At 37.9% G+C, this 14,432-nt stretch overlaps 2 protein-coding genes across 2 annotated transcripts; one reads left to right on the top strand and one right to left on the bottom strand.

Moving 5' to 3' along the window:
- Positions 1 to 320: 320 nt before the first annotated feature.
- Positions 321 to 1,403, top strand: J4E93_009551 (uncharacterized protein; the record flags this gene model as incomplete). The annotated part of the gene is made up of 2 exons (XM_049347441.1): positions 321 to 540; positions 592 to 1,403. 2 exons carry the CDS (start codon positions 321 to 323, stop codon positions 1,401 to 1,403), a joined length of 1,032 nt encoding a protein of 343 aa, XP_049195447.1.
- An 853-nt stretch (positions 1,404 to 2,256) lies between these two features.
- On the bottom strand, positions 2,257 to 4,794 carry J4E93_009550 (uncharacterized protein; the record flags this gene model as incomplete). Its single annotated transcript, XM_049347440.1, has 2 exons — positions 2,257 to 4,708; positions 4,757 to 4,794. 2 exons carry the CDS (start codon positions 4,792 to 4,794, stop codon positions 2,257 to 2,259), a joined length of 2,490 nt encoding a protein of 829 aa, XP_049195446.1.
- Positions 4,795 to 14,432: the final 9,638 nt, after the last annotated feature.

Raw genomic sequence — 14,432 nt, 5'->3', positions numbered from 1 at the left:
CGTCGATGTGTCAGCCAGCACCGCTCGGTATCTCTACGATCTAGTACTCCGATACACAATATCGATTTGCGCGCCTTATCTGACCTATCTGGTGTTGGCAGCCATACATGGCCAACACGTAACACAAACATAGCGGTATGCGGTGACGCTAGACCAGATCCAACGATGCTTACACATGCTTACATTGCGCCGGTGGCTTCAATATCACACACTCCGTGCGGTCGATGGAGATGTCGGGGCTTATCAACTACGAAGTATAATGTGGTGTGTGGAACACTCAATCAAAGCTTCAAGTCCAGTTACATAGCAATCTCGACAAGATGGTGAACGTCACCAATGCCAATGGCATCACCGGCGCCAACTTCGACGTGTTCGGCACCAATCGCGTTCTTCCTCGGGCAATGACAGCATTCACAGCCATCGCGTGGTACAACTCGATTGAGCTCATAATCCTCATCTTCGTCGTATTCAGACGGTACACTGGTCTATACTTCTGGAGTTTGATAGTTAACACACTCAGCATTGTGCCGTATGCGACAGGTAGGCATAAGCTTCTAGAGTTCCAGTGGTGATGGCTAACTGAGTCTCCAGGGGCATGGATGAAACAAAACAGCGTCGCGCATAACCCTCGTATTTACAACACTCTCCTTACGCTCGGATGGATACTGATGGTTCCCGGACAATCCATGGTTCTGTACTCGCGCCTAAATCTGATATCGCCGAACCTCAGGCTTCTGCGATTCATCTTTTGGGTCATTGTTGTTTCAGCAGTATGTCTTTGCGTGCCAACCGTAGTCCTGAATCTACGGTTATTCACCAATCACCCCGAGCGATATCTCCGCGGTTACATGGTCATGGAGAAAATTCAAATGACTCTCTTCACCATCCAAGAGATCTCAATATCCTGCATCTACCTTTGGGAAACCCGCAAGCTAATGCGCGTCATCTTCGACGGAAAGGCCCGGAAGTGGATGTGGCAGCTCGTCGCAATGAGCATACTCCTGCTGATTTTGGACACCGCGTTACTTACGACGGAATTCTTGAATCTCTACATGATACAGACGACCTTCAAATCACTTGTTTACAGCTTCAAGCTCAAGATTGAGTTCGCAGTGCTCAGTCAAATTGTTCGCGTCATCCAAGATCGTGCGCACTCTAGCCGCTCAGACATGACGCCCCCGTCGGATTTGGAGCGCCAACTCAATGTCCGAAAACCGACGTCCAGTCAGGTGTCAGAGGTGGAGAGCTTGCAGCGCAACGTGCCACTTGAATGGCGCTTGTCAAGAGAGGCTACATCTTTTGTTTCACCAGTCGCGCTCACTATGTCGAAGGGATCTGAAGTTGAAATCGCTAGATGTAGCGTCGTGTCTATAGATGCGATGTATCCTGGGAGATTGGGTTGATAGCGCGATAGGTGCTTTTGGTCGAGTGAACGAGGAAGGTTGATGAACGCGAGGGATACGACTTGGAACTTGCGGCGACTACATGTACAAGGCTCCTGGACCGGTGAGCATTGGCGCGCGCGGCGCCTGCTCTCAACAAGGGTATCACTTAATTGCATGCGCGATTGGAACAGTCCGCGGTTTGCTTCACACCTTCAAGCTTGGAAATGCTCCTTCGGCGTTGTCAGGTCATTATCCCGCGGCTAAGCTCCGTATCTAGGCGGCGAGTTACATCCTCGATTTGAGCAAGCTTGGTGAAGCTCCAGTCCGACATGACCGTAGCCTACGGCTGCTCAGTGAGAACACGAATGATGCACAGCTGAAGCAGGATGCGAAAAAGCTTTGTCTCGAGAATATGGCTATTGGCGCGCATGAGATCGCAGTGTAACCAGGGAGTTGGTGATACTATGGAAGAAGATACGACGGAGATGTGATCACTGAAAGGTCGGACACATTTTGGAGGAGAGATGCTCCAGTAGACTGATGCTAAGGCTCTTCACACAAGATGGAAGCTACAATGAAACTTTGGATTTGCTACGTTTTGGCGGTCCGATGCTGAACCACGACGCAAATATGATGATGAACTTTGGATAGCCTGTGCGCACTCTTTGCAGCGTGTGAGTCTCAGACTCGAACGTTGAAAAACGTAGCCATGCATGTAGAGCCAAAACGTCTCTGGAACGAACGAACCAAATAGAAAGAAAAGAAGACCATCGCAAAGAGAAGCAAAGTACTCTGCACGCGTTTGTGGGTGTGTCGCACGAGCTGCATCCCTTCCCTGGCCAAGTTTTCCGTTCATCGCTTCGTTTCCCACTCAAGCCAACTTGAACACACCACCATGCCAGCCATATACCCTCTGAAGCCTCCTTCCAAAACGCCGAGCCATGATGTAGGGAATGCTGCTGTCGGGATGTGGCTCATGAAACTGGATGCCACGAACGACATCCGTAGAACCACAAGGAGTAAACTGCCAGGCTGAGCCCTGGAGCTTTTCGGCAGCGAAGCCAGCCCGAATCATGGCGCGTTTGAAGTCGTCCCACTTGATTGCCTTTGGTGTCTCTCCAGAATCTGAAAGAGGGACATGGAACAGGGTCCTGAACACCTTGTGGGCACGCTTGTCGACGCAGTAGATTCGTTCGGGCTTCTTTTCCGGGCTTGGACGGATGTCTTGAACTTGAATCGCTGGCTCGATATCTAGAGGAGCATGGCAGCGCGTCTTTTGCTTGGCACTCTCTCGCGTGGCCAGCTTATCGAAGTTTCCAGTAATTTGTAGTGCAATATCGTGGTCGTAGTTGCTGATGATATTGTACTCCATGCTTTTGGCGCAGTCTTTGGGGACGCTTGGGCCATCCCATGGGACAGTGCGATGCATCTCACCACCTTCCAGGAGACACTGGCGAACCACATCAACTTGCGCAACACCTGTCTTGCGTTCGTAGAAGGAGTCGATACAATTCCAAAACTTGTCAAGGTTTGACTCCGACTCTTGCATCATCTTCACGTTATGAGCGGTTCGCGGCTTATCGATGGGATAGCGTAGCGTTCCTCGCGCCGGGTTAACCAAATAGAATGGTACGTTGTAGGCATTGATGTTATGAGCCCAATCTGTTGAGAAGTCTCCCTTGTTCGACTCTGTGGCTGTCAGACCGGATGTGCAAAGAAGTAGCCAGATTTCTGACGACCTTTTCCATAGCTGAATCTGATGAAGACACTCTTCAACGATAGAGAGCTGGCTGATGAGGGACGACAACGGAGCTGTAAGCATAGCGCGCGCGCTCCGGTGTTTACGTGACAGAGTATCTAGGCGGTCCATTGTGGCGTGAAGATCGATGTCAATGCTCCTTTCTTCATCTCCGTGCATCTCCGCAAAGCCGGTGATGTTCTTTCGAGAGTCGTTTTGACTGAAATTCAGCAGACGATGAAACACGCTCAGCATCCAATCTTCGGCCTCGGTTGGGGTAGAAGATTTCTCGCTGGCGGCGATATATGTATACGGACCGTCTTCTGACCTGGACACTATGCGTTTGTAGTAACTCCGCATCGTGGGTGACGCCGTACTGGTGCCAGTAACCTCTCGTAGTAGGCAGCTTCGAGCGCGTTCAAGTAATGCCTCAAAATCAAGAACATTCTGTAGCTGATCATTGGTAGCGGTACCATTCTGCGCGTGCAAACAAAGCTGATCTAGTCTTGACGAGACCTCAAACCACATTATCAACCTCTGGTATGACTGCGAGATGATGTGCCTTACGACCCTCCCCACAAACTCTGGGGCATCAACACCTGGATCGATCCGATCGCGCGCATCCGTAATAAGCTCGCAGGCATGTTCCGAGACGTCGATGATCGTGTCTGCAAGGTAAGAAGGATCTTCTCTCAAAGATAGTACGTGATCCTTAGCTTCACTGTAGATCGCACTGACGTAGCCTTGGAGTCTGGCAAGTTCAAGGTTGCCTCGCTTGATGTAGGGCGCGATCGCGATGGTGTCGGAGAGATTGGCATGGCTGCCATCCACTTGTAAAAAGATTTCCGAGACTGGCGGCTCTTCCAAGACTGGTCCAGACAGCATTTCATCCTCTGTCATGTCGTGCAAGATGCATCGGCAACACGACACGAGAAAGCTCATGATGCGCTGCTGAATTCTCAACATCTGAAGGCCTTGAATAAGATCGCAATGAATCAAATCCCCGTCGACTTGGCCACGGCAACTATGCACTGTCCGAACTTGGCCATACACTGTGGGGTCGGCGTTGGGCATGGAACGCACAGTCGCGAACATCTCACGCGGCTTGCAGTCGGAGCACAGGACGCCATACTGAGAGAAATCAACCTCGCCTGTCACAAAGGTCCAGGGTAGGTTGCGGGCCCTCGAGTTCAGATAGATGAGCAAAGACTTTGGCTTCGTAAGATCTTCCAGGTTGATGAACGGCCAAAGCATTACGTCAAAGTGCTCTTTGGGTTTTGGACCAGCGCTTTTTTCGAATAGCTTGTTTTGATGTCGCCGAGCGAAGTCGGGTTGGTGCTCGATAGCGATTGTTGGCCACGTAGCACGCAGTATTTCACTCCTCTGAGCGACTGATTTCTTGATCCATCTCTTCCTTATCAACGCTTCGTGTCGAATTATACAATTGTTGAGAATCTTGTAGTCAGAGCAGATGATCTCGGCCAGAGCGGAGGCGTGTGATTGCGACTGTGCAATCATGGTCGGCGTAAAGGTGTCCGCGGAATGAAGTTTCTCCAGAAGCTTGTTCAACTTTGCGGTGTCGACACTGTCAAAACTGGTTAGTCAGGTCAATAAAATCTGTCGATGCACTTACTACGCTGAGCCACGCAGCAAGACCGCTGGCTCCACCATCTTTGCGATCGCTTTTGATGGGTCGCAAAAGTTCTAGTAGAAGTTCTGGAACGCGACAATTGGACTGAAGGAATAACGGGCGCTAAGAGCGATAGTCGAGGTGAGTGAGGATTTGCGGGGTCTGACGAAAACAAGTGAAGGTGGCTTAGTTGCAACATCGTCGCAAACATGGTCGCAAGCGCGACCTGCAGGTGAGAGCAAACTTGTAGACTGAGTGCATGATTTTAGCCCTAGGGCCAACTTGCTCATGTCTGGTTATGATGATTTTGGAACAACAGGTGGCTGGTAAAACAGTGAAAGTTCTCGGGATGTCTGAAGTGATGTGCAAACTGCAAAAGCTTATACGAATTTCAGACGCGGGCTTTTCACGAAGAAGCTTGGTCCGTCCGTAGCGATCGAACCCCATATCCTCTATTGGCCATAGGTTAGGCCGACTGTGGGCTTCCAGATGTGCGCAATGAGCAGACAAGGCCTGTTCGTGGTGATTACAGAGGGGTCTCGCCTACCCTTCGTCCAGGTGAGATGCCGTTGTTGAAGTTCGAGACGCTCAGATATCTGGCCTGCCCAAACAGATACGTAACCCGTTATTTGCTCTTCAAATAATCTTGACCTGCCGAATGGGTTGCGCGTCGACAAAATCGCTGAGCATCTCACGGTAGTCCTGCCTAGAGCCTCGACCTTCACGTAACGGATAAATCTCAATGAATCCCATTCTTTCGAAGGTGTCATCGGAGACCTGCCGTAGCGTGAGTCCCCTCGAACAAGGCGCCATGTCATCAGAGTAAACATGGATCAGAATGACGAGGAACGTATCTCCAGCCGAGACAGGCCGGTCACCAGTAGTCCAATCAAAGTCCATCGGTATACCGTCCAGGATAAATACTCCAGCGCCCTCACACGGAGGAGAGATGATCTCCATACAGAGGCGGGGGAGTTCGTCTTCTGTTTCGCCAACATGCGTTAGCCGAGTCATACACGTTGGGCCCTTCAAAGTGATACTAGCATCGATAACTTCGCCAACGTGAGCTGGCCCAAGGCGGGTAAAGGATATCTCGACTAGGGTGAGCGATGGCACCATCTTTCCGCTATGCCAGTAAATTATGGCTTGTAAAGATGGCCACGACCACGTTGGAACGGAATTTGAGAGACGTGGCAGCCGCTTTACTGTGGTATCATTGGTGTACCAGAGTAGGTCAATGAGCAGACTGCTTTCCCATGTACCAGCAATGTATGTATCGGCTTTTCGCAGTCGCATTTCTCGTTCAACTATAGCGGCGATAGCTGGTAATCGATCTTTTGCATAAGTCAATTCCAATCCAGAATATGCAGTTACAATCTCACGCCAGCGGCGGACTGGGTCTTCGTCAGTTCCAAGGATGGGCCCGTTTTTGAGGTCTTCATGGATCAATCCACTTTCTGACGCGAACAGATTGGGGCATTGCCAGTATATCTGGACGGTGAGTTAGGCGTTCGGTACTAGATTCCCAACGAAGTAACAGGTGATCCGCCTCGGGTACCAATTCGCCCCCAACAGATCCCAGTGTTATCTCGCCAATCAAAGACTATAAACGTTGACAGAAAGAGACTACAGCCGGCTTACCTGGTCTTTGCAGAAATACACCATTCGTGGCGACAAGCGTCGTTCTTGGTACACCCAAGCCCTAGTCATAAGCGGCAAATCTAGTGAATAGGTAGCATGTCGAGGGTCGCTGTCGTGTTTCTCGCGTACGTAGAGCTCGTAGTCTTTCAATTTGCGGGACTTGTATCGTTCTCGATCTGACGCGAACAGACCAAAGTCGCTATTGGCAGCCCAAGTAGCTGCGATGGTAAGATGGGCTTGTTCATAGATGTTTGCCATTGTTGCTGCTGCTTCCTTCCAATCTTCCTCGTAATCCTGCTTGATGCCTAGATATACGAGCTTTAGTTACATACACGGTACACCATAATTACGGAAAAGTGTAGCTTACAGCATGCATCAATCCAAATAAATCGGATACCAAGCCGTTGGCATACATGGAGGGAGTCTGCAAAGGTCTTCGGTAGCTGATCGATAATTATGCCTTCGATTAGGCGATCGGAAGAAGCATTGTCTAGCCTGAGTGTCACGTGATTACCTCACGGGTATATAGGCTCTCCTTCCTTAGTAGTTAGCACAGTAGCTTTTATAATAATAATTTAATTTACCTATATATCTTATAGTTTAGTAGCTACTTAAGCTTACTATTATTTTTTATAACTTATACTAGGCTATTATTTCTAGTACTACTACTACTTACTAGCGCACTTAATACTCTTATATAAGCGTCCCTACGCTATAAACTAAGTTTTATAACCTCTATAATACTACTACTATAATACTATATATAAGTTAAGTATAATAGTATAAGCTATATATTCTAGTAACTTTTACAACTTACTATACGCTACGTAACTACCTCTTTCTATAATAGAGTAACGCCTTCTTAAAAATAACCTTAATAATAAGATTAAGCTAAACACTAGTTTACGTAAAATAATTACACTAGATAAAGCTTTATACTATATAGTTCTCTTAAGTATACGCACTACTAAAAACTTATAGTAGGTAATACTTAGTAATAGTAGGTTTTTCTATACTTTACTAGCGTAAAATATAACTACTATAGAACTACTATTTACGCCTACTAATACTTTAGCTACTTTATAAACTTTAATACTATAAACTACTCTTTAAAAAGTTATAACTTTAGAGATAGTAAGCTCTAACTTTATAGATAAGCCTTTCTACCTAAACCTAGTAGGTATATACTTAGCTTAGTAGAAAGAACTACTACCTAAATTTCTACTAAAATAAAGAGCGCTCTACTACTTACTTTATAGGTTCTCTTCTACACTCTACTATAGTATTAAATATATTTTCTAATAATAGTAAGTAATTAAATTACACTTTCTAACACTTACTTTATTAGCTTATAAATTTTTAGTAAATATAACTACTTCTTCTAAGGTACTACTTTTGTACTAATTCTTAGTACTAACTTTACCTAACTATATAACTACTGCCTAACTCTCTACCTATATTTAAGAACTTAGCCTAATATAACTACTAGCTCTAACTAAAGATACTATTATCTATATCTATAATATTATTACGTTTACTAAGACTAACTTCTACTACTCTACTATTATATTATAGGTCTTATAGATAGTATAAAGTATTATTAAAACTTTTAAAGTTTCTAGCTCTTTTTAAGGCTACCTATAAGTAGATATTATTCTCTCTAAAGTAGAAACCTATTTTATTTCTAGCCTACGCTAACTATTTTTTAAAAGCAACTTATAACTAAGCTACTCTTCTATCTAGCTTTTCTATTCTAAGAGACTACGTAAAGCTAGCAAGAACTTTATAAAAAAAGTTAACTTTTTTAAGTCTACTATAGAGTAATACGCTATAAGCTCTTATTACTATAACTAAGTATTAGCCTATACTACACCTATATTACCTTCTACTCTTAGTAACTAGTAACTACCTTAAGTAGAGACCTACTAAGAGATACCTTTAGAACTCTAAGGCGCCTATAGTAATATATTACTTATTACTAAACCTTACTAGTTTTATACTTAAAGTAGTCTATCTACTAGACTAAGGTCTATTTACTTAAATATACTACGCTCTTCTAGCTACGCTATCTTATAATAGTCTAGCTATACCTCTTTATAAGTATAGAGCTACGCTCTATTATATATAGAGTTCTAAGTACCTTTATAGTAACTAGTATACCTTTTTTAATATAAAGTTCTGCCTAAAGACTACGCTACCTTTAACTCTACTACTATAATTAACCTTTAAGACGTCTTACTTAAATAAAACGCACTTATACAGCTACCTACTAAGAAAATTTATAAATAGAGTAGTAAAAAGAAGGTAGCTTAGTAAGATATAGAATCTACTTTCTTAGAGTATAGCTTACTACTATAATAGCTTAAGAAATAGCTCTATTACTAGTACTTAGTAATAAACTAACTACACTTCTTCTATACGCTACGCTTTATACATTCTAAACTAAGACTAGTCTCTACACTATTTACTAGATTTACTACTACCTTATATAACTAGGCTAAACGTTATCTACTTACTCTAATAGATTTAAATATAGTACTACTTAAGATGTAACTACCTCTATAACTATAACTAGAGAACTACTAGATTTCTAAGGCTATATATTCTCTAGCTAGAATAGACAGCTATTATAATATTAGTAGGCCTGCTGCTACTACTACTAGCCTACAGAACTAAGCACTCTAACTTACTTTTTATAACGCTTCTCTAAGCTACCTATATTAGCCTCTTTTCTATAACGCTCTGTAGAACTATAATAGTAGAAGGTTTTTATCTACTAGAAGTAGAATACTCTTTAGCTTACTATAATATTACTATAAATCTATTAGCTAGAATAAGATAATAAATATATTTATAGCTTTTAAATATAGAATAGTAAATATACTTAGTTAGTATAATAACGCTTTCTAAACTTAGTACGCATATATTCTATAATATCTATATACTAGGCTTAGCTATAGATATAGTATTAGTAATACTAATCTATATATAACTAGAGCTAACAGCCTAGCGCCTACTTCTACTTCTAATATACATAGTACCTCTATTATTAACCTAATAATTAAGTATAATTACTACTAGTAAGCTAGCGCTATATTACAGCAGCCTTATTTCTCTATAGTGTCTAGCAGTAACTTTACTATATAACCTAACTTCTCTAGCCTACACTCTTAGTTAGGTTTTACTAATAACTAACGCGCACTTACTCTATAAGAAGTAAAGATAGCTAAAGATAACGCTATTATTAAAGTAATAAGCAGCTCTCTTAAGTTCTAAGCTAATATAATTAGTTATTTTTACTCTAATATAAAATACTAAGACTATCTAGAAGATATTACTAACGTTTCTAGTAAGACTTATTATAGGCACGTTTAGAACTTTCTTAATATAGCTAAGACTATATTATAATCTAACCTAGAGAATACCTAGAGGTTAGCGTTATTACTTTAAAGAATTATGTAGTATAGTTATAGAATTATAGTATAGAAACTACGCTATAGTTACGTAACTACTTATCTATAAGCAGAATAGCGCTAGTTCTATATAAGCGCTTGTCTACAAGTATAAGTAGTTAGACTAATAACTAGTAAAATACATTACTACTTATCTACAATTACTTACACGCTTATCTATAAGTATAACTCTTATTAAGTATATAGCTTAGATACTAAACTCTTATAGCTTAGTATGTTTAACTTTATATAAGACTCTAGTATTTAATCTAAGAATTATACTTCTTTCTTAACCTCTTATAATATTATATTATTCTACTAAATATACTATTATACTCTTATACTATTATATTAATCTTCTAATTATGCTAGTACACTAACTTATTCTATCTTACTTACTTACTCTCTAAGAACTAACTTTTAAGTTATTTTAGAATAACCTTTACACTTTAAATACTCTTAAGATAAGTAATACTAAGATAGATACCTCTGCTTTCTACGCTATAAAAGTTACTAGCAAAAGTAATAAGTCTAATATTTACTATAGAGAACGCTATAAGCTTAAAGACTAGCTACTCTAAGTAGATACTTACTTCTACCTTAAAGGCAATAAAGTTAATAATAATAATATAGTTATCTAGGCTACTACGTTTCTATAAGGTAACGCTAGAGAATAGACTAGGCTAATTATTTATTAATACATAGACAACGCTATTAAGAATAATAATAATAAGTACTTAGTTAAAGACTAGAATGCTTTTAAGATTAGAATGTGTAAAGTCTTCTTACTCTACTAGAAAAAGGTAATTACTAAGTAGAAGATTTAATAGCTGCGCTAGACGTAGTCTACTACTAATTATACTACCTAATTCTAATAGTACTAGGTAGTTATTAACTAGAATAATAACGCTTTAATATAGATGTATAAGTAAGGTCTTAAGCTCTAGGTACGCACAGAACTTATAAGAAGTAGAACTAGTATTAATACGCTTTAAGAACTTAAGAATAAAGCTATTTATATTAATAATAAACTCTATAAACTAAAGCTAGAAGAATAACTATTTACGTAGAGAATGCAAGCACTAGAGAATATAAATAGAAACGCCTAGGTTTACTCTAAATCTTACTATTTGTACTCTAACTAAGAACGTCTACAAAACTACGTACTTAGAATTCTAGAGTTATACGCTACTAATAGCTATAAGTCTATATACCTTAACAATCTTAATAAAAGACCTAAACAACCTAAGTTTTATAATAAGAAGTAGAAGAAGAAGAACTTTAACTACTACGCCTATAGTAAACTAGATTATATAGCACAAGAATGTAAGAGCTAAGGTAAGGTAGTATAATAGCTAAATATTCTATAACCTACAGACCTCTACTAGAATAAGAAGTAGAATATTATTACTAGACCTGTTTACAATATTAATAGTTATATAGATAGTGTAATTAATAGACTAGAGAATTTAACTCTTATTATACTAGAAAACACTACCTTAGATAAAGTAAGCGCTTTTAAGAACAAGTTCTTTAAGAACCTTAAAGTAACTAAGATTAACTAGACTAAGTTTAGTAAGATAGAACTGTTTTAGTAAAATAATAGGCTAGTAATACTATTTATACTAAGTAATAAGATACTATAGCTTTTGCTATAGAATAATTAACTACGATAGTACCTTAATAAACCTAATATTAACTATACGTACAAAACACCTAATATTATAGCTATAATAAGATAAGACTTTTATAAACTATTCTAGTAGGTAAATTACTTTAAGAGCGATGTCTCTAAGAATATATACTAGTTTCTACTAACGCCTAAAGAACTAGACTAGGTTAACAAAGTAGTTAAGTTATAGAAAGATAATAACTATTACTACTTAGATAGAGAATAAGCTTAGAAACTAAACTAGCTTAAAGAGAAATAACTAACGTAGTTAGCACTACAACTAAAGAAGTAATAATATAAGAACTAACTAGAATAAGAACGTGTTAGAGAATAACACTAGATAGACTACTATAATTTATAATACGTTAAACTAATATAGGTTATATGCTTGCATAACTATTGCACTATTTACTATTCTAGTAAGGTTAATACTAACTACTTCTCTAGAACGTGCTATAAGGTAGTCTATTACTAGAAGCGATAGTATAACTGCCTAAAGAATAAGTGCCTAGTACATTTATAAGATAAAAGAAAGAAGCTATACTTCTATAGTTATAAGAATCTATAGAAAACACTATAGATATATATAATAGTATAGATAGAATATAAGAATAGAAGTGTATAGAAGTGTAATTAACTCTTATAGTATACGTGCCTTAATATTAAATATAACGCCTATATACTTGCAAAGAAACTCTATAGATATAACTAGTAGTCTTTTTTAGATAGAAGACTAGTACACCTAGAGCTAGTAAGAAGATTAACTTATTAGACTTCTTTAGACTTATTAAGCTCTTAGTATAGCTTAATAGAGTATAGATATAGGTATTAGTAGATTTAGAATTTAGCGTAAGCTACATTTTAAGCGCTATAGTAGAACTAGCTAGACTAGTTCTAACTTAAAAGAAGAAAAGCTACCTACTACGCGTTACTAGTAGACAGCCTATACTAGGTAAACTTACTATTATATACAAGGTTACAGGAGTAACGCTCTATATCTAAGAATATTAGAAAATAATAGACCTAGACGTCTTAGAAGTAGCTACCTATAATATTATATTAGAACTTTTCTAGTTATAAGAGTATAACCTATAAATTAACTAGAAGATAAGATAGCTCTTATTTAAATACTATAGACTAGATATATCTATAAGTAACTCTGCGCATCGCATAAAGTAGATAGTAGATAAGAGAGAGATTAACTTAATTACACAGATATAATAAATCTTAACTAAGAATAACTTTAAGTAATAAAGGTTTAACTTAATAGATATAAGAAAAGATAGCTCTAGTTATAAAGTTAGAGTTCTAGAGAAACACGTAACTCTAAGTATTCTAAAAGAGTATAAAGAATTTAAACATCTCTTTGCAGAAGTAGTAGATAGTAATACCTTACTAAAGTACTAAGAATAGAACTATAAGATTATTCTAGAAGAAGGAAAAAAACTACTCTTTAGACTAATCTATTTCTTATTAGAAATAGAACTTAATATTCTAAAGAAGAAGCTAGAAACTAACTTAAAGAAAGGCTATATTAGACTTTCTACTTTGCTAGCAGAATTTCTAATACTCTTTATTCTAAAGAAGAAAGAAGACCTACTAAGAATATGCGTTAATTATTAGAAACTTAACAATATTATAGTTAAGAACTAATACTCTCTACTAAATATTATAGAACTATAGAATTAACTATTAAAAGCTAAGATCTTTATAGTAATAGATCTTAGAGACAGCTACTACCTTATTAGAATAAAGAAAGGTAAAGAATAGAAGATAGTATTCTATATATAATATAGATATTATAAATACACTATTATGCTATTTAGGCTTACAAACGCTCTAGTAATATTTTAGACACTTATTAATAATATATTAAGAATATACCTAAATATCTTTATTATTATATACTTAGATAATATTTTTATTTACTCTAAGAATAAAGAAGACTACGTTAAACATGTCTACATAGTACTAAGGTACCTAGACTAGTATAACTTATAAATTAAGCTAAAGAAGTGTATATTCTACGCAATAGAAGTACTCTTCCTAGGCTATATTATAGGTATTAACAAAGTATAGATAAGTAAAGAAAAGATTAAGCTTATTAAGAAATAGCTCTAACTAACTATAGTTAAGAAGATATAGTTCTTCTTAGAATTTCTAAACTTTAACTAATAGTTTATTAAGAATTACTCTAAAATTACTATTTCTCTAACTAAGCTAATATAAAAGAACACGCCTTTTATATAAAGTAAGAAAGTAGAAAGTATATTCTAGACGCTAAAAAATGTAAGTATTATACTACTATACTTCTGTATATTCTAATTAGAATAACTACTACGTTTTAAAACTAACGTATTAGACTTTGCACTTAGAGGCTGCGCTAGCTAGCTACACAAAGGTAAATAGTATCTAATTACCTACTACTTACGCAAGTTCTTAGAGCCTAAAGAATAATACAACGTTTATAATAAGAAGCTTCTAGCTATTATTATATATCTAGAATATTAGAGAGTATACGCTAAAAGCTACTTAGAACTTACTATATTTATAGATTACAAGAACTTAGTTAACTTTATAACTACTAAGAAACTTAACTACTAATAAGTTTAATAGTTAGAGAAATTAGGCTAGTATAAGTTTAAAATTATATATATACCTAGAAAAGATAATAGTAGAGTAGATACTCTTAGCTATAGATATAATATTGCTAGAACTAAATCTATTATAGATACTACAATACTTAAGGTTAATAATAATAGGTTATTAGAACTAGCTAAGATGCTAAACTTAATACTATAAGTTACTAGTAAGGTACTAGAAGAATTATAAGAAGTAATTATTAAGTAACACTATAATAACTCTATATATAGTTACTCTAGTATTACTAGAACTATAGAACTTATCTAACGCA

This window comes from Alternaria ventricosa (genome assembly GCF_023758065.1).
Source record: "Alternaria ventricosa strain BMP 2768 chromosome Unknown scaffold_22, whole genome shotgun sequence".
NCBI lineage: Eukaryota > Fungi > Ascomycota > Dothideomycetes > Pleosporales > Pleosporaceae > Alternaria > Alternaria ventricosa.
The sequence above is the reverse complement of the archived record's forward strand: the minus strand, read 5'-3'. Positions and strand labels throughout refer to the sequence as shown.